This window comes from Octopus sinensis, linkage group LG16 (assembly GCF_006345805.1).
Source record: "Octopus sinensis linkage group LG16, ASM634580v1, whole genome shotgun sequence".
NCBI lineage: Eukaryota > Metazoa > Mollusca > Cephalopoda > Octopoda > Octopodidae > Octopus > Octopus sinensis.
Window position 1 is genome coordinate 52,937,134 of NC_043012.1, and position 22,500 is coordinate 52,959,633.

Genomic DNA, 22,500 nt, shown 5'->3' on the forward strand with positions numbered 1-22,500 from the left:
ACTTCTGAGTATTGCAAAGCATGGGTGAGAATAAGTGTTGTGAAGACTGAGACAATGGTCCACTCAAGAAAGTCTTCCCAATGCATGCTGCAAGCTAGTGGAACATCACTGACAGACTTGGAATTATCACATGCTCATATTAGCTCGAACGCTCATAGATCAATTCCTGCAGGAAAAACGTGGGCAGGTAAAGAATTCCAGTAGGGTATTGTTGTAGGAAGGAAGGACTAGATACAGTGTGGGGTCGCTGAAGAAACAGGAGGGTAGAGTAAAGTTAGCTTGTTCTGCAAAAGCCAGACCAAAGGCCATAGTAGTAGTGATAAAGAGAGAGAGAAAGTGTGTCAGACAAACAGACAGACAGAGAGTGTGTGTGTATCCATCTGCCAGTGGTTATAGAGTGTTGGTGACTTAATCTATGTAGAATTGTTAAATGTCTATCTTTTGGAATATGTTGCTGTTATGCAAAACATTACAAGCAAACTGATGAGACACAAGATGCAAAAATAGGGTAGCTTACCTTTTCATCACATGACCAAACACTCGGTTAATCTCCAGGCATGTTGCATAGAGTAGATTCTGTACAAATGGTGATGCCTGGAAATAATAAAACAAAAGAAAAAAATAAAAACAAAGAAAATATAAAATTCCTTTTCTTTCTATTATCCACAAGACTGGAATTCAATTCTGGTAACTGTATTAGACAGACAGATGGATAATGAAGCAATAAATCAGACTGTCGATAAATGGGATAGAAAGCTAGTCTATTCCTGGTAATTTCCCCAGGAAATGTTTGTCAACTTATTTCATGGTGTAGCCTGAAACAGAAGCCCATTGCCCATGAATGTTTTTGCTCCCAGGCCTTTGAATCTTGTAAGAGGAAAAGTGGATGTTATCCTCACATTGTAGAACTGAGTGGTCTTTGCCTTCAGCTTATTCCTTACTTTGTAAGTTTGGTGAGGAGAATAGGAGTAATGCCCAAGGTGTTTGCAGGCTCATCAACTATGGACACATTGATGACCAATTAATAGCTTAAACAACTACATATCAATATATGCAGTTTATATGTAGATGCAGAGTGAAATGAAGATCTTGTCTGAATGCCTGGAACAAACTGAAGTCTGCCAAAGGACCAGTTGACAGCAGTGTCAGAAAGATGATGAAATAAACCAGCTAAATTAAGGAAGAGATGTAGAATCTTGGATCCGAAACACCTGTAATAGATATGCAATAATAACCCACCAGGCAGCAATCAAACAATTTATATGTTGTCTACACTACTAAGTGTGTGTGTGTGTATGTTAATGTGTAGTATATTGGTAAGATAAAAAAGTGCCCCATCAAGCAAAGATACCTTACACTTAATAAACACAAGATATAAGTGTAAGCTACTAGTACAGTATTTGGACAGATTTTTATAGCACACTGCATATTATCCAAACATGAAACTTACAGTAGTTCCCATTTAAATCTTGTGACTATGAAATAATGTGTTTGCATGTGTGTGTGTATGTGTGTGTGTGCATGTGTGTGTGTGTATACAATTCAGTTAGAGATTACATTAGCCTCATGAAGGGATGGTGTCATCCAAGGAAATTCTGGTTCAATACCAAATATTTAGGGGGGAATATAGTTCCTTAAAATAATAGGTTTGTATATAAACCATAGTTTATATTCATGCAAAGGAAAAAGAAGAAAATGGAGATTTTGAATAATAAGAATTAATTATCAGCAACAAATCTATCATTATATATATATATATATATATATATATATATATATAGGCGCAGGAGCGGCTGTGTGTTAAGTAACTTGCTTACCAAACACATGGTTCCGGGTTCCGTCCCACTGCATGGCACCTTGGGCAAGTGTTTTCAATTATAGCCTTGGGCAAACCAAAGCCTTGTGAGTGGGTTTGGTAGACAGAAACTGGAAGAAGCCCGTTATGTATATGTATATATATGTGTGTGTGTGTGTGTTTGTGTGTCTGTGTTTGTCCCTCCAGCATCACTTGACAACTGATGCTGGTGTGTTTACGTCCCCGTAACTTAGCAGTTTGGCAAAAGAGACCGATACAATAAGTACTAGGCTTACAAAAAAATAAGTCCTGAGGTTGATTTGCTCAACTAATGACGGTGCTCCAGCATGGCCACAGTCAAATGACTGAAATAACTAAAAGTGTAAAAAAGTATATATACATGATTGTTTTAAATTTTGGCACGAGGCCAGCAATTTTAAGGGGAGGGGGACAGCCATTTGCATCAGCCTTAGCACTTCATTTGTACTTTATTTTATTGACCCCCTCCCAAAAGGATGAAAGGTAAAGTCGAAGTCTGTGGAATTTGAACTCAGCTCAAAATGAGTTAGAAGGAGCAGTGGTGTCAGCTCGCCACCTCAATAATAATACTAATAATAATAATAATAATAATAATAATAATAATCCTTTCTACTTTAGGAACAAGGTCTGAAATTTGGTGGGAGGGGATAAGTCAATCATATTGACACCAGTGTTTCACTGGTACTGAATTTATCGACGCTGAAAGAATGAAAGGCAAAGTTGATTTCAGTGGAATTTGAACTCAGAATGTAGCAGTAGACGAAATACCACTATGCATTTCGCCCAGCATGCTAACAATTCTGCCAGCTTGTCACCTTAATAATAATAATAATAATAAAAGAAGAAGAAGAAGAAGAAGAAGAAGAAGAAGAAGAATGAGGATAATGATAATAATAATGATAATCCTTTGTACTATAGGCACAAGGTGTGAAAATCTAGTGGTGGGGATTAATCAATTACATCAGCCCCAGTTTTCCAATGGTACACTATTTTATAATTTTATTCATCCTGAAAGCATGAGAGGCAAAGTCAACCACAACAGAATTCAAACTCTGAATGGAATGAGTCAAGAAATACTACAAAGCATTTTTTCCCCAATGTTCTAGCAGTGCTGTCAGCTCACCGCCTTAATAATAATAATAATAATAATAACAATAATAATAATAATAATAATAATAATAATAATAATAATAATAACAATAACAACAACAATAATAATAATAATAACAATAATAATAATAACAACAATAATAATGATAATAATAATGATAATAATAATGATAATAATAATAATGATAATAATAATGACAACAACAACGACGACGACGACGACGACGACGACGACGACGACGACGACGACGACGACGACGACGACAACAACAACAACAACAACAACAACAACAACAACAACAACAATAATAATAATAGCAGCAGCAGCAGCAGAAGTAGTGGTAATAGTAATAATAACAATAATGATAACAATAGATTTGAACAAAAATGAACATTGACAAAGACAAAAGAAAATCTTGGAAAGAAGTTGTACAGTGAAAATGAAGAAGGAAAAAGAAAAGTGAAGCAAAAAGAGAGGAAGACAAGTTTTTGCTTCGGAGGAAAACAAACAGATGTAAGTGAAAGAGACAAAATGCAATTTTTGTGACATTAAAGTAAAATTTGACCTATGAGAGAGTGGAAAGAGCATGATTGAATTGCAATGAGGGATAAAAGAGGAAATTACTACAATTACCTTTTGTATTATTACATCGAAATAAAACAAAAGAGAAATTGAAAAAAAAAACCCCAAAAAAAAACAGAGAAGAAACAATGAAATAAAAATGAAAATGAAAAATGAAATAAAATATAACAATGGTGGGAGGATGCTGGCTGGCTGGTTGGATGGATGGATGGATGGTTGGATGGATGGTTGGTTGGTTGGAACCGAATGAAGTAACTTACGTAAATGTCAAGAAAATGTTACGTAAAAACATAAAAGAAAAGAAAGACAAGCAAAAACAAAAAAAAAACGCTAAAAAAGAAAAGAAAGACAAGCAAAAACAAAGCAAACCGACTTATTTTCATTGAATCAGACAGTGTTTACAGAAAACTCTTGGAACTATTTAACGTATTTTAATAAGGAGACATTTAGTAACGTAGAATGTGTTGTAGTTGTTGTTGTTGGTGCTACAGCTTAGCCCCATCTCGACCCCTTCACTGCCATTTCTCTGGATCAGCCCTTGACATCAAACAAACGGCTGATCATCATGAGACATTCCAATTTTGACTGTCATGTCTTTATTTGTTTTTGGCTGCATTTTCTTTGTTTTTTTTTTTGTTTTTGAGGTATAATATATCTACACTCACATTATCTAACGTGACCTTTCCTGGTTTTTTAAAGTGTGACCGAAGGAGATGTAGCTGTTATCTCCAACATATTGAACTACCACAGAGAGGCTCCTTCATAGGCTCAAAGTAAAATGTAGCTCCACTAAGGCCATGTTGGCTAACAACCCTGCATATTAGAAGTTTGGAGATAACAGCAGTGTTGTTATTGCTGCTGCTGCTGCTACCACAGTGCTTAGTAAACTCTAACAACAAGCAGACCTATAATTAAAGTCACTGTAGCTGAGACAAGATTTTTCAACCAGAGTGTATCTATGGCTACACTGTGCAATAAACCCTTCAACTTATTTTTCAAAAAGGCAGAGTTTGCCTTGACTGAAATTTCACAGCTATTTCCAGCAGATCATGCAACTATGTAGAGGTGCCCTCATTGGCTAGTAATTGTTGCTGCTTCACTCCAACTTAGCCTTGATGAAGAGGGCCTATGTTCATGACAGTTTTTTTTTTTTAATTCACAGACTGTAACTGAGACTAAACTATCCTATGCATACAATTCCTTTAAGATGTAGATGTGTATTTTGAGACAGACTTGGCTGTTGTTTCAAGCTAGTTGATTGACTTCATAGGGGTTACATTGTCAACTTGAAACGTCAAATAGTAAGAAAGTTAGGTAGTGAGAACAACTGATGGTAAAGTACTGGTGTTATAGAAAATAAAGTACATAGTGAGTAGTGTGATACTAACAACATTAAAAGCCAGGTAATCAGGTCCTGATATGAGGGTGGAATATTATATATAGTCAGTTTCTAGAATCCCAGTAGCGAGTACAGTACTGGGCTGATGATATTAATAACCAAACAGTGGAACCAGGCAAGAGGTACTGAAAGTACTAAAATACTGTATTTAGAAAATTAATATTAGAATAGCCACATCAAGGTAGACATACTGAAAGTTCCGGTAATGTGAACTGGACAATAATGGTGCAATGACAGTGAGGTACTGTCACTTGTGAAGGTGCATGACTCAGTGGTTAGAGTGTCAAGCTTACGATTGTGAGGTTGTGAGTTCGATTCCTGGACTGGGCTGCATGTTGTGTTCTTGAGCAAGACACTTTATTTCACATTGCTCCAGTTCACTCAGCTGTAGACATGAGTTGCGACGTCACTGGTGCCAAGCTGTATCGGCCTTTGACTTTCTCTTGGATAGCATCGGTGGAGTGGAAAGGGGAGGCTGGAATGCATGGTCGACTGCTGGTCTTCCATAAAATAAACAATCCTAGGTTGTGCATTCGCCAGTGAGGCAACATTCCACCCAGACTTGTACCCCAAAGGGGAACCTCTAAGTCATGGTCATTCATGACTGACAGAGTCAAGTGTTTTGTTGTCACTTGTGGTGTTGAAAAACCAACTGAACTTCATTGAGGCACTGACAGTGTTGAAGTAGCAACAACAATAGTAAGGTAGTAACAGTACTTGCTGGTGAAGTACCAATGCCAAAAGAACAGTAAGGTAGTGACAGTGCTAGCGTTGAAATACTAACAACACTACATCAAGATTCTGAAAGTACTAGTCTAGTGGGTACCTCTAAACTAATGTCCGTACATTCCTTCTAGTCATCATCATATCATCATTTAACATGTTTTTCCCATGCTGACATGGGATGGATGGGGTGGAATTGATGAGAAGCTGGCCAGCCAGAGGGCTGCACCATGCACCTGTCATCTGTTTTGGCATGATTTCTATGGCTGAATGCCATTTCCAATGCCAACCACTTTACAGAGTCTACTGGGTGCTTTTATGTGGTGCCTGTATGGGTGCATCTTATTTAGTACTGGCCCGAGTATTATCACAGTGCAGTGACATTAACAACAACAACCTCTGTTGAAGCCTTATGAAAAAAAAAAACACTGCCAAGAAGGTACTGACACTAGTTTTGGGGTACTAACAACACCATGATGGATGCTCCTCAACATGTTTGAACAACTCAATGATCTACTCCTTTAATTAACATGTGAAGTTGCTGCATGTTTCACAGACATGTGTGTTCATAACATAATACTCAAACACAGGAATCCATATGGTTTCTGTCTAAACTATTTTAGACACAGGGCTTTGTGTAACCCAATGTTTTGACAAAGATATTTACCCAAGACGCTACATAGGGGAGGGAGTCAGCCTAGGCTAATTTCTAAAACAAAATCCAAGTGAGGTACTAACAGTAGCTGAATTGAGGTGGTGTGATAACTAACAATGAGGTAAGCAAAAAATTAAAAGATGAACTAATCGAGGGTTCTTATATATCTCCATGATGACAGGCATTCAAAACAAGGCCTTAACACTTCAGCATTCAAACCAGTCATATCCCACCCAAGTATTCTACCTGTTTTATGTTCAAACTTGCCAGATCCGACCTCTTGCACCGACCCCATCATGTCATTCTAAAAGTAAACAATAGCATCATTGAAACCCCCAAAGCCATGACATGATGCATGATTAATTCAAAGCAATCAATCAAGATGACACCAAGTGTCTTAACCCTTTTGTTACTGTATTTATTTTGAGATGCTCTGTGTTTCTTTCAATTATCTTAAATATAACAAAGAATTTAGTAAATTAACTTAGTAATCATTAAGCTAGTGTTAGAAACATAAATTGTGACAAAGGTTTGGTGGAAGATTTTAATTCAAAACTTATAAAAACAAGACTTTTGTACTCAGAGCCAGAGCTGGTTTCAGCTGGGATGGTAACAAAAGGGTTAAGGGTCCAACAACGAGACAGAATGAGGCAAAGTAATATACAATGTTTACTGTGCTTTATTTTTTTCGAAAACCACACACACCATAATGCCAAGAACATGACACGAACCGTGAAACCCGAGACAAATGATGACCAGTGTTGGCAGCTTAACCACAGGGCCGGTTGTTATTGTGAATCTAGTAAACAGTACTTAGTAAACTGTTTTTAACAGATGAACATTATCACAGTGAAATTACTGAGAAACAAGAAGAAGAGAAAAGAGGTGGGGTGGGGGTGGGGGGGGGGGGGGGGGAATGAGTAAAAATATCAACAACAAAAATAAAATATAGAAGAAAACACACTCGCATACACTCACACAGACGCAGACACATGCACACGCACATACATACACAACCTAGAGACATTCAGATAAGGAACAGAAAAATAATCTTTGAAAACAGTCTTTGCCTCCCAAGATATCAGAAATAAGATTTTGCAAAAAAAATAAATAATAAACAAAAATAAAAATAAAAAACAAAAAAACAAATAACAACAATAATAATGGTATAATAATAAAAATAACTAATAATAATAACGATAATAACAATAATAATGATAATAATTAAATGCTATGAAAAGTAATGGTTATATATATAAAGAAAATGATAACAATAATAATAATAATAATAATAATAATAATAATAATTAAATCATATGAAAAGTAATGGTTTTATATATATACACATATATATATATATATATTTATATACGAAGAAAATAATAATAATAATAATAACTCTAAAAGATGAATTTCTATATATTTCTTCATCATAACTCACTTACGTGTCTGAACCAGGTTTATAGAATGTTAACTAATTTTTTTTATGATTGTTATTATTAATTCTCAACATTTTGGGGTTTATTTCGTTTTTGCTTTTATATTTGTTTATCTATATTATTATTGATATTATTATTATTATTATTATTATTATTATTATTATTATTATTATGCTTGTTGTTGTTTTCATGTCTAGTATGATGTTAATGTTTTTAACAAATAGCAAAGCAATACGATTTTGGCCCTCAGATCATACGAGATTTGATTTGATTTGATTTTGTTCTTTTTTTTTCAGTTTTTTTTTTTTTAATAGTAATATATTTGTGTATATTTTGGAGGGTTTCTGAAGTTATTTTTGCATTACTTTTCAAACTCAGCTTGATCTATAAGAAGATTCCAGAAGGTCATAGGTGGCCCCCTAAAAAAAAAATACCAAAGGAATGAATAAAGAAAAAGGAAATGAAAAGTAACGCCATGGTCCTACAAGAAAGTTGAGGTTTCTGCTGAGAAATGCCCAACCTCTGTAAATACCAAATATCTTTTGAGAGAGAGAATGTGTGTTCATGTTAGCCTAAAAATTTATGTCAACTGCAGATAATATACATGAGCAAATATATGTGTGTGTATATGTGTATTACATATGTAAAATGTGTGCATGTATGTATATCTATCTTTCTCTATATATATGCACACACACACACACAGACAAACATGCACATACATGTATGTATTATAATATATAATACACATATATATGTGTGTGTATGTTTGTGTGTGTAGATAGATTTATATATATATATACGTATGTTGATGCAAACAGGAAAAATAGAACTCAGAATACAAGTATATGTATATTTTTATTAATTTTTAGCAGAAGTAACAGTGACTCAAGATCTGAGAGTTTCATGGAGTTTGGTAAGAACGAACATATGAAACTTTCAGGCTTTGAGTCACTCTGTTACTTCGGCTAAACATTAAGAAAACAAAATACATATATATACATATATTCTTTTATTTGTTTCAGTCATTTGACTGTGGCCATGCTGGAGCACCGCCTTTAGTCGAACAAATCAACCCCAGTACTTATTCTTTGTAAGCTTAGTACTTATTCTATCGGTCTTTTGCCAAACTGCTAGGTTACAGGGACGTGAACACACCAACATCGGTTGTCAAGCGATGGTGGGGGTCAAACACAGACACATACACACACATATATACATATGTATACACGATGGGCTTCTTTCAGTTTCCGTCTGCGAAATCCACTCACAAAGCTTTGGTCAGCCCAAGGCTATAGTAGAAGACACTTGCCCAAAGTGACACACAGTGGGATTGAACATGGAACCATGTGGTTGGTAAGCAAGAAACTTACCACACAGCCACTCCTGTGCCTATATATATATATATATATATATATATATATATAATATATATATATATATATATATATATATGTATATGTATATAGGCACAAGTGTGGCAAGAAGTTTGCTTCTCAACCACATGGTTGCTGGTTCAGTCCTAATGTAGAGCACCTTGCGCAAGTGTCGTTTATAACACTGATCTAGTAGATGAAATTGAAATATTTATATGTATGTACGTATATATTATATATGCATCTATGTGCGTATGTGTGTTTTTGCACATGTCCCACATCACCACTTGACAACTAAGTTGATTTGTTTACCTCTGCATAACTAAGCAGTTTGGCAAGACAGATTGAACAAGTAATAGATTTAGAAAGAACATAAGTATTTGGGGCAATATATTCCACTAAACTGTTTCAAGCAAGTGTAGCAGTATGGCTACAGTTCAATAACTGAAACAAGTTACATACACATACACACATATTCATGTAATGTAATGTCTAGTACGTTCGAATGTATTTGGATGCAGTAAAGCCTTTCACTGCAGAAATATTCCCAGGAGAAAATTCTCCACTTTGACTTACATTAAAAGAACTTATATTGCGTCCTGAGTGACATTATTGGATTGTAGGTTACATGCATTTCTGTATCATTCTGCTTCATCAGCTACAAAATCCCAACTCAGATACACAACACCTAATAAACATAGTAGGAATTTTATAAAAACAGCAAATGAGAATCTATGCAAGTTTAGGTGGAGAACATGAATTCTGATAAACTCACCTTCATATCATTTATTTATACACAACACAGCATAAGTCAGAAGAAAGGAAATGAATTTAAACCTTATAAAGACTCATTGTAGATTCAATAAAAATGTAAACACATGCTTTCTATGTGACTGAAGTGCATGGACCAAGGGTGAGAGTCTCTTAAAAATGTTCCATGCTTTCTTGACCAAGCCTCAAAAGAGATATACTCAGCTTCCTTCTCCAATCAATGACACAGATCAGAAATTCATCAAGGGGTCAGGAATTATGCTAGCACTATGATGGAAAGCCCAATTTGCATATTTGTAGTTTTAATGGTTTACCATTAATTAAAGAACATCTAATTATGCTTAACACAATGTAAATCAGAAGAACAGAAATAAATGTTAATCTTATACAACATCTGCATTCATTAAATTAAATACATTAAAATGTCATGTTTGTATGTGTGTGTTTCTCTCTCTCTCTCTCTCTCTCTATATATATATATATATATAAACACACACACATATGCACATGCAGACTATAGAATTGTAAACAATTCGTGAATTTATTGCCCTCAATACAAATTAGATCTATTGAATGCTCTTTGCACAGAAATACATCACCAATATTTTTATGAATATTTACTGGAATATCATCCATTCCATAATTTACATTCTGTATCAGGAAGTGTTTGGATGCTGTCATCTGAAAAACTTCTACCCAGAAGTGTATTTGCCAGCAGTTGATGACATTTCAAAATAGTTTACCATGCTTTGTATTCTGATTGGTATTAACTACAAGTTTATGAGCATTCTAGCAAATTTCTATTCAATGATAATCTGTTGAATATCCTCACTTGTCTGTAGACACATAGATCTGTATCCATGGTTGTGTGTGTGTGTGCTTGCATATGCGCAGGTGTATGCATGTAATGGTTAAATTCTGAATGCTGCATGAAAATGTACATAGTTGCAGACAGTAGTAAATTTTGTTGTCAAAACACATACAGAAGACAATTCATTGGCTGTGTAAGGAATTACAACCGTGTTTCGTGGTCTGCTACCACAACAGCTCCTTTATAGAAACCAGTTGGCTCAAGACATCATCAGGAGGAACCACGTCCGGTTTCGAGCCCTACTCCTCTACCGTTTTGACGTGGCGGGGCCCCCCCTTTCAGAGGTGTCTTCAGCTCTGGTATTGGGTTCTTTCTTCTGTTCCCTGGCCTCTTCGATGTATCGTCAGCGAGTTTCAGCCGGTGACTGACTGAATTGTCAAATTTTTCCCTTTAAATACCTGCCGCTGGGCTCCAGCAGGCAGCCCCAGCAAGTTGTCACGAGACACTGTCTCACCTTAACGAACAGAATGAAAACTCCCTTGCTTGAAAAGCAGATATGGATTACGGAAAAGTTAGGCATCCCTCAATAATATGTATTGATCTACCTCATGGTAGCATGAAAAACAGGAGATAAAATGAACAAATAAAAACACATCCACACATATTTATCATTTAATGTGCACTGTATAAAGATACAAGCTACTTATTAAAAGGACTAGTATAACAAATATATGTGGTTGCCAGTTTACTCTGACTGCTGAGTTCTTAGATGACTATACACACACATAATTGGCACATTTGATTTTGTGAATAAATGCCTAAGTGGCAATCTGGATAAGCTAGGGTTTCCGGGAAATAAAATCAAATAACTAATTCATATATTACAAATATAATCTGTAACTGGAAAAGAAAAATATGCAAGGCTTTTTTCTTGCTTTTGTTATCTACATTCCAATGACAGAACTTTTACATCTCTCTTGGAAACAATGTCAGGTGCATGCTTTTAAGAAATAAGATTAAAAGCAATGAGTAATAGTTACTGAAGCATGAGAGTAAGTACTACATATTTTATTGAATGGGTAGGACTTCGAATTTTTGTTGGTAATTAATCCTCTATATAGCAAGTAATTGTCTGTGAAACTTCAAAATGACAGTGACCCTCTATTACTGATGAATAACAATAATATTTATAATAATAACATACCCGTTGTGTGGCAACGTGGGCAAGTGTCTTCTACTGTAGCTTCGGGTCGACCAAAGCCTTGTGAGTGGTTTTGGTAGATGGAAGCTGAAAGAGGCCTATAGGCGCAGGTATGGCTGTGTGGTAAGAAACTTGCTTCCCAACCACATGGTTCCGGGTTCAGTCCCACTGCATGTGTCTTGGGCAAGTGTCTTCTACTGTAGCCTTTGGCCAACCAGAGCCATATGAGTGGATCTTGTAAACAGAAACTGAAAGAATCTCATCGTATATGTGTGTGTGTGTATTTGTGCATGTCCGTGTTTGTCCCCAAACCATTGCTTGACAACCGATGTTGGTGTGTTTACATCCCTGTAACTTAGCAGTTCAACAAAAGAACAGATAGATTAAGTACTAGGCTTACAAAGAATAAATCCTGGGGTCAATTTGCTCAACTAAGACGCTTCAAGGCAGTGCTGCAGCATGGCCACAGTCAAATGGCTGAAACATAGTACAAAAAAAAAGAATACAAATATATAATTGAGATATATATATGTATATAGTGGAGGTGCATGGCTCAGTGGTTAAGGTGTTGCACTCATGATTGCGAGATCGTGGTTTCAACTCCCAGACCAGGCGTTGTGTTGTGTTCTTGAGCAAATCACTTCATTCCACGTTGCTCTGCAATCATTTCATCATCTGACATATGGTGCCCCTTGCAACTGTACAAGTAATGTCTATTTGATGGAGAGAGGGAACTTATGTGTACACAAACATTTGATCACTATAAACAAATTATCAGTGTGGTTGTTTGATAAAAACTTGTTGAACCCTTACATGTCGTCTAATGACAAGAAAGTCTGTTATATATATATATATATATATATATATATATATATATATATATATATATATAAATACAATGTACATTTTAACACGCTATTCCTTCTAGCGTGCCAGGTATCCCATGATAGATACCTCTTATGTGTTTAAATGTATACTGTATTTATGACTAATTTTTCTACACGCTAGGCCACTGGTAGTATAAATTTCTAAAATTTTTTGTTACCCTGATATTATAATTTATATATATATATAAGTACATCTTGTGTGTACAGTTAGATTCTATATCACTGTTACTGCTGAATCCAGAATTCCATGTACAGAATCATCATCCAGTCTACTCAGAATATATTGGTGTAGTTACTAATGTACTTGACTGTATTACTGCATGTGATATATAGAGCAACATCCATAGAGAACAAGTGACATGAACTGCACCTTGTATTTCTCATGCGTGAGTGTGTGCGTGTGTGTGTGTGTGTGTGTATTTGCACATGGCAAATGCACTCTTTACTTGTTTCAGTCATTTGACTACAGCCATGCTGGAGCACCGCCTTTAGTCGAGCAAATCGATCCCAGGACTTATTCTTTGTAAGCCTAGCACTTATTCTATCGGTCACTTTTGCTGAACTGCTAGGTTACAGGGACGTAAACACACCAGCATCAGTTGTTAAGCAATGCTGGGGGGACAGACACAGAAACACACACACATATATATATATACATATACAATGGGCTTCTTTCAGTTTCCGTCTACCAAATCCACTCACAAGGCTTTGGTCAGCCCGAGGCTATAGTAGAGGACACTTGCCCAAGGCGCTACGCAGTGGGACTGAAACCCGGAACCATGTGGTTGGTAAGCAGGCTACTTACCACACAGCCAATCCTGCGCCTATACACACACACACACACACACACACATATATATGCATGTATATACATATATGCATGTACATGTATACACACACAAATATACATTTGTTTATATACATATATGAGTGTATGTAAGAAAAAAATAACTGCTGAAGAGTCAAACAAGTATAGAGGTGTTTATATTATTCCTCAATCAAAGAAAGAAACAGGACACAGTCAAAGTGAGAAGAGTTTTATGAATGTTCAAAATATATAAGAAATAGATAGACATGTATACACAGACATTACCAAATAAAACTATAATATCACATATCTCATCACACATACATATCTGAGCAAGGACACATTTTTACGTGCGGTCTGTGTGTGTATTTGCATATGGCTGAGTTGAACACACCCACACACAGGCGATTATATATTATATATCATATATATATATATATATATATATATATATACACACCAATGCCAATACAAACATCAGCAGGTAGACATGCCTAAACACATGCACACAAAGACACACACAGTGTTACTTAGCTGTTCAAACATATTCATGCACAAACATACATACGAAAAAGAAATGATGATGATGATGATAATAATATATGAAAACACGCATGGCACCAAAAGTGCTTCCAATAACCTTGATGTCTGCTAAAATAATAAAACCCTTCACATGCTGCAGAGAAAAAGGTGTGAAACACAAAATAAGAAACCATGATTAGCTGGGAGCGATGAATAATGTTAAATGTGTATATATATATATATATATATATATATAGACACATATCTATATATACATACATATCTATATATATATATATAGACACATATCTATATATATATATATATATATATATATATAGACACATATCTATATATACATACATATTTATATATATATATATATATTAGACACATATCTATATATACATACATATATAATATATATATATATATATACATATATATATATATATATATATATATATATATAGACACATATCTATATATACATACATATATATATATATATATATATATACATATATATATATATACATATATATATATATATATATATATATATATATATAGACATACAAGTAGACACATATCTATCTATCTCTATATATATATATACATATTCATGTACATACATATATAGAAATACAGATACATACACATACATACACATACATACACACACATATATACACGCAAACATGCCAGACTCCAATAGAGATTTTATAAGAAACATTTTTATTTTTCTTATTTTGTTTATTGTACTGATATTGCTTTTTTTTGTTTTTTATGTGTATTTGGTATATCCATGTAGCAACTAACCATACTTTAGCAATACATTCCAAGAACCAGGTTTGGGATTCTCAACAGGAGTATTTTGTTTTTGTTCCCTTCTCTATATCTCTTCCATTAGCGGTGCCCTGAGGGATAAGCAGAAATCTCACATTTTTTTTTCTCTCGTTCTTGTGAAAAACAAAAAACAAACCACCAAAAAGAAATGAAATAAAAACAGAAACCCTTAGTCCTTGTCATAATTTTTATGGGAAACAAGTAAATGAACTAGTGTCGGTCAAACACACATTAGATTGGACATGTTTATTTATTACTGAAGGATATCTCTGGAGAAATTTGAACAAAGTGGTAGTAAGACGCAAACTATGAAGAAAATAAAGGATATAAAATATACAAGTAAGGGAACTTGGCCTGGAAATGTACTCAGAATACATAAAAAAAAGGCACTCAAACCAGTACACAATTTTGTTTATGTACTTACGTATGTTGTGTGTGTGTGTGTGAACAAACACATAAATATATGTAATGAACTGTCCAGACCATGACTGTATGGATACATTCCTAAAAGATATATCATTAAGCAAAATGATGCAGTTCTATACCAGATTATTATAATATTGTATAGAATCATAAGTTTTACAGATTATTTCTATCAGTGTTAAAAACACAAGCAAGTGTGACAGACATCAGCAAACGACAGAAGAATCCAGAGAGTCGTTATCACACCTTCTAAGCACTCGATAACTTTAGAAAAGCTCATACCATGTGACCTAAAGTTACGATAGAATCAACAACCGGGATTAATTAAGATTATAATCATTATAAAATTATAGCACTGGTTAAATTAATCATTTGTAATCACCAGAATACAAGACTACTTGCCGTTATTTCGTTTTGGGATTTGGTTTGCAAGATTCTTTATATGAGTTCGTGTGTTGAAGCATATTCTGTTGTGTCTGGGGAGAGTCATTTTCTTTTTGTGCCTTATAATATAACACACTCACCAGTAAAATTTCCACTTTTTTCTTATTTTTATTGAAAAGGTTGCAAGACACAACAAAAATTTTAGGAAAATAAAAATAAGAAAAAAGTGGAAATTTTACCGGTGAATGTGTTATATTATAAGGCACAAAAAGAAAATGACTTTCCCTAGACACAACAGAGTACTTGCCATTAATTTAACCAAATTCAGGCTGAATGAGGCTGTGGAATGTAGTTAGTCTTCATATACTGGTTGCTTTTTGAAGAATGTATCTGATGTCATCTAGCTTTTTTTGAGTCTACCCACATGAAGCAATTGACTTAAGCAGGGTATCATGTCTAGAACATCTCTCATTGTCTTGTTATTCTGCTCCCGATCAGGGTGGTGCCCAGTAAACTTGGGCTATGATTTCCATAATCTTGGTGAGACTATTACTGAGGAATTCGGTCAGAGGAAATTTTTTGTGGTGCTAGAGGTTCTATAGTAAGGTCTTAAACATCAGTCTATCATCTGCTGTGCTTAATTCATGTAATTCTTCAATATATAAATTCTTACCACAAAACTCTATTACCTTCAGATCTTCCCCCTTCACTATTCAGCTCAACACTGTCATTAATGACGACATTTTGTAGGTATTGTTTCTTTATCAACACGTTTTGCAATCACTTCTTCCAAACACTGTTTTCTCAATTCTTAGGTCATCCAAAGATGATTTCATATTATCTACCTACGACCATTTTAAAAATGGTAGCTTTTCCAAAAGTATCTGACAGATGTTTATCTTAGCTGACTGTCTCTTCAACATGTTTCAAAGTGTGAAGAAGATAGCAGGGTTTGGTATTAGAAATTATACCTTCGTCCTTGGGTCTGAGTAAGGTCGTAGGGAATACCAAAGAAACTTTGTTTAAAGATGTTTTGAAACACTGATTCTATCCTGTGATATAAACTAACGAAGAGAGACATCTTCATAATTATTCTGCCCTATTTGTTGATGCCTTTTCTTTTCTATATTTTGAAATAGCACCATTATTATTGTTGTCATGATTTTTTTTTTTGAAGCAAGTTTAAAGACAAATGGTTTGGATATACAAGTCCAGATGCATTATGAGCAAACCCTAATGCCAAACCAGAAAATCAAATGGGACAGTAGACAAGAAAAATTACACTTTATTCCACATATATATTACCAGATTTTTAAAGCATTTATTCAGAGGGAGAAGGGTAATGCAAATGGTCCTTAAATTTTTTTAGAGCTTTTGATACTCGTGGGGGGAAGCAACAAAGTTATATTAAAACAATGGCCTTATCAGAATGCTTGCACAAGGAACTCTACTAAAGGCACTCTAATCATTCTGTCAATTCACTGTTTCAGTGTATATATAAAAGAAGAATATACACAGAATCGGAAAGGAAGAAAGTTTTTTTATGGTTTTAAGGCTCAGTTCCACTTTGTGATACATTAGTGAAGTGTCTTCCCTTAGAGCCTCAAGCCAAACAATGCCTTGTGAGTAAATTGATAGAAGGGAACTGAGTAGAAACCTGCTGTATATAAATGTATAAATGTGTGTGTGTGTGTGTGTGTGTGTGTCTATGTTTTGTCTCCCAACCACTTTACATCCAGTGTTGGTTTGTTTATATCCATGTAACTTAGCAGTTGGGCAAAACAACCAACAGAATAAGTACCAGACTTAGAAAGAAAAGTACAGGGGTTGGATTTGTTTGACTAAACCCTTCACTGCAGTGCTCCAGGATGGCCAAAGCACAATAGCTGAAACAAGTACAAATATAAAAGGGGAAAAAAGTACAACTCCCCAAAATGCAACAAGGCTACCAAAGAGACGAAGCTACAGGCTGTTTGAAATTTCCTTGTAATCTTGAGCAAATATGTATCATGCTTTATGGGACAAATGATTTGGGAAAATACTTGTGTCTTTGATTTTCATATTTACCATTAATATGCATGTCACATTTGTGATAAGAAAATCCTTTGTGCTTAGGATCACACACAAAAACAAAAAATTGTTTTCTTAAATTAGAAATGTTGCAATTTTCTTTTATCAAATTCTATTGCAAGATTTTAACTAAAATGTGTTTTTTTGTAAATTCTCAAATGCATATTAAAGTGGAATAGTTTTAATTAATCTCATGCAGTGTTTAATTGTTACAAAATACAGTTCTTATACTGGTGTGGTTTCAATCTAATGTTAAAACGCTACAATGGAATATTCATTGTTATTAAAATTCCATCTTGACTAACACCAGAAATTATGTAAAATATCCTGCAGCGCACAAAACTGAACCTGGATCTCATAATAACAAACTCCACTAAATAACAATACGGCATAAAACAAGTCTACACACACACACAGAGAAATGCAGAGTTTTATACATCTGTAAATAAACCATTACAAACAGACAAAAGCACAACTTACACATATACACATAAGCACACATACACAAACACATATACACACAAAGTGTTTTACACACACACACATATATATATATATATATATATATATATATATGTATATATATATATTATGTATGTATATATTTATATGTATGTATGTAATTGATATAAAGTTGGAGAGTAGACCTCATTACTGGAAAGAAGAGAAGCCTGATTGAACGAGACCGCCATTTATCCAATGTTGTTTATCAGGGTGCTGTGACATCTTGTCGCATTAATTAGTACCAATGAAGATGTGTAATTAGCGTACAGCTCACTGCAAACTTGCCAATTGTCTCTAATTTCAGAGAAGTAGTTATTTGCAAAATACTCTGCAAACCGGTCAGGTTTGTAGCCGAGAAGAACACCGAAGCAATCATAAATTGCTCCATCAATGCTACGTAGGAAGAAGCGCTATAGAAGATTAATTACATAATGGCAAAATAATAGAGCAAAGAAGGCTGGTGATCTATCAGAATTCCACAAACGAAGCACAAGAGATTTCCAAATTCATAAATAAGATTTTGCTCAGAGGTAAACTTTATTTAAGACACGCACATACAAACAGAATTACACACACACACAATCACATACACATACGTGCAAGCATATATATGCACATGTGTGAGAGTGTATATGAACACGTAGAGGAAGAGACAGAGACACACATAGAGATTAATGCCAGCTAAGATTTATGTCACCAAGCTAGGAAGCTCTCATTTATTTATCTATCTATTTATTCATCTCCATGCTTATCTAGTTCATACTATATCTAACCACTCTCTATCAATCTGTCAACCTATCTATCTATCTATTTATCTACCTACAAACTAATCTCTCTCTCTCTCTTTCTATCTATCTGTCTATCTATATATCAATCTATCTCTGTTGTGTTATGCCTTTCTTTTTACCTCTTTCCATAATGTGATTATCTACGCGCCGCCATCTAAGGATTCAGTGACTGTGTAAGCATTTAATTTGTATACTTTGTGCTTCTTTAATAAATCAGCATATTGTGTATAATAAAGCATATTTTAATAGGGGGAGAGAGAAGGAGTGAAAGTGTGTGGTATGTGTGCATACATCCATGTGTGTGCACAAATGAAGCACTTGCAATCATTTCATTCAACAGGTATTAGCAGCAAACAAAGTATCATTGCAGCATTCACCAATCTATTTATACAAACATCTAGTTTATTAAAGCTGAAAAAATATCCACAAACTGTTACTCAGAGTTTCATGTTACTGTTCACCAGACAGTTGTGAGCATACTAAAATAAAAAATTAACACCAGCTAAGAAGTTCTCATTTATTAATCTATCAATTTGATTTTTGTACGATCACAACTGTCCAACAAACAGTAATATGAAACTGAATAACAACAGTTTATGAAGATGACTTTGGCTTTAATAATAAGTATATTACTCTACCTTTGGTATTTGAGTACTAATCTTTTATCACCTTGTTTTGCATCTATGAGCTTTTTTGTGTATATAGATATCTACGTAGTTGTGTATATCTTCATTGTTTTACACCTGTTTTTCATGCTGGCATGGGTTGCACACTTCACCTCAGTAAAAGTCAGCACATATTTGAGGTGTGCTCTTCACCTAGAAGGGTCAAAGAGACTTACAATTTAAAAAAAAAATTTGGCTTGATTCCTACAGCATTATGCCCTTCCTAACACCAACCACTTTGCAGAGACAACTGAGTGTTTTCTCATGGTGCCAGCAATGGGAGAAGTAATAATGTCTTTGACACAATTAAAGGAACTTCACAGACCTTCATCACAGCTTGACTGGTAGCTTCTTTGCTGGGTAGGAGGCAACAAATAATAATTATGAAAAGAAAGACACGTGATAGGAGAAATGTATAAGCAACGGGGTGGCAAGCTGGCAGAAACGTTAGCACACCAGGCCTGGGTGAAATGCTTAGAGGTATTTCGTCTGCCGTTACATTGTGAGTTCAAACTCCACCAAGGTCGACTTTGCCATTCATCCTTTCGGGGTCGATTAATTAAGTACCAGTTACGCACTGGGGTTGATGTAATAGACTTAAACCCTTTGTCTGTCCTTGTTTTTCCCCTCTACGTTTAGCCTCCTATGGGCAATAAAGAAATAAATGTATAAGTAATGGGGAATGCATGATGGGGAATGAGTCTTGGGGTACTCAATGTTCTGAGATATGTCTGCACATTAAGGACAGCATGAGCAAGAGGGTAGGATGAAAAGAAGGAGATGTGAGACAAGAGATAGAGCCATGACAGATACTGAAAATGTGTGGGAGAGAAGAATCGATAGAGGGAGAAATGTAAAAAGGGTGAGTGAGTGAGTTAGAAAGAGTGAAAGAAAGATATGGACAAAAAAGAGAGGAACTATTACAGAGGGCTGAGAGAGAAGGTTGTGTGAGTGAGAAAAACACAGAAAGAGAAAAAGACAGAGAGAAGAGAGAAAGAAACAGAGAAAGACAAGTTTCTATAGAAGTTGAAAGAGAGAGGGAAAATGGGAGAGAAAGAGAGATGCTGATGTTTGATACTGTAGGTGTGTTCTATGGGTGAAAGCAAAAGAAAGCCAGCACAAAGAGAGGGGGAAAGCAGGTGAGAAAGAGACACTGATGTTTGATATTGTATGTATTTGTGTGTGTGTGTGTGTGTGTGTGTGTGTGTGCATGCATGCAACATTTCACAATTGCCATTTATTTCAATCCCTCTTGTGAAGATATTCACGTAACTTTCACTCATTTTTTTTCATTTAATCCTCATTTAAATTTTCAAAAAAGTTTCCAAGAAAAATGTTCTCACTCTCTACAAGAGGAAACAGGGTAGATGTAGATGATCAGTATCCTACACTGAAGCAAAGATGAGTAGATGTAGCCACAGTAAGGTCACTAGAGACCTCTGTACAACGACAGAAAATACATGAAAATGACCAAAGGAGAGCTGCTACGTGCAGGGCCAATGAGTCACAATAGGCATGGGAAAAACGGTTAGAATAATTATGTCAACAAAATACAATCTACAGGAGCCAAGAGTCTAAAAAGGAAAGAGAAAAACGCTTAAAGGATGCGAGACAAAGACAAGCTGCAAGATTTGCCAATGAGGCAATAAGTTAGTGAAGATGAAAAAAAGAAAAAAACTCAGAGGAAACAGTTGCTGCAAGAATTCACCAATCCTCACAGGTAAGATGTAAGCATCTCCATCAAGATAGGCTGAATATGTTTGACAAAAGAGTTGCACCTTTTAAGGGGTCTTGGAAAGATCCAAAACATCATTATTCTATAGAGAAATTGATTGATATTGGAGCAATCTCAAAAGAGTGCATTTTGTATTAAAGGAAAGAAATGGTAAAGAAAGATCTCCACTGCATGCTGTGGTGGAGGAATGGTTGTTTTACCAACGTTTGGAACACCCCCAGATACTTTGAAGGTATTGCTTTTAGGAAATACACCATGGAGCATGCACTTATTGAAAAGCATTAGAAATAATAATTCTACTTTCCAAATGAGCTACTTTGATAGCAATATTATAAGAGAAGGGAACATGAAGCCAACTTTTAAAGGTCAAGGTCACTAATACCATCGTATTGGGTCTTTGTTGCCAACTGAAGGCAAAAATCCTCAGCTTATACAGCTATATTTTGTGGCAAATTACAAGGAGCAGGCTTTGCAATGGTAATTTAACCTTCCAAATTTGAAAGAAGACTTATTCTTTGATCTGGAAGATATGTTGCATGCAAACAACAGCTACAACAAAAGTTTCAAGTATGCACTGGAATCTGCACTACCAACTGAATACAAGATAGATATCGATGCAGACAAAAAGCCTATTGCTGAGCACAGAGGCTGTTAAAATGCCTCTGTGCAAATGAAGTAGCAGCAATTACTACAGGCGATGAGTACGGGTAGAGAGATACTATTATTCAAGGAAGAGGAAATACAATTCAGGAGATAAATGCAACCTACCAATCATATGATGCACTCTAGTATCCATTAACCTGTGTATTTGGCCAAGATGGAAATCACTTTGGTATAAAAAATAAAAAACAAGTATGTAATTCCCTCCAACATATGAGATAGAATTTTTCTCCCTTCATAAAAGTGGTAAATTTTGCATTTTTGTTTTTCATTATCATTATTTTTCTTTCTTTTCTTTTTTTT

General features: G+C 35.0%; 1 protein-coding gene across 4 annotated transcripts in view; it reads right to left on the reverse strand.

Moving 5' to 3' along the window:
- Positions 1-22,500, reverse strand: part of LOC115220533 (conserved oligomeric Golgi complex subunit 1) — a 264,126-nt gene that overhangs the window by 57,897 nt on the left and 183,729 nt on the right. For all 4 annotated transcript variants that reach the window (XM_036510123.1, XM_036510124.1, XM_036510122.1 and 1 more), the window contains exon 24: positions 518-594. In XM_036510123.1, coding sequence (XP_036366016.1) covers positions 518-594 — 77 coding nt within the window. The remainder of the gene's footprint in view (positions 1-517; positions 595-22,500) is intronic.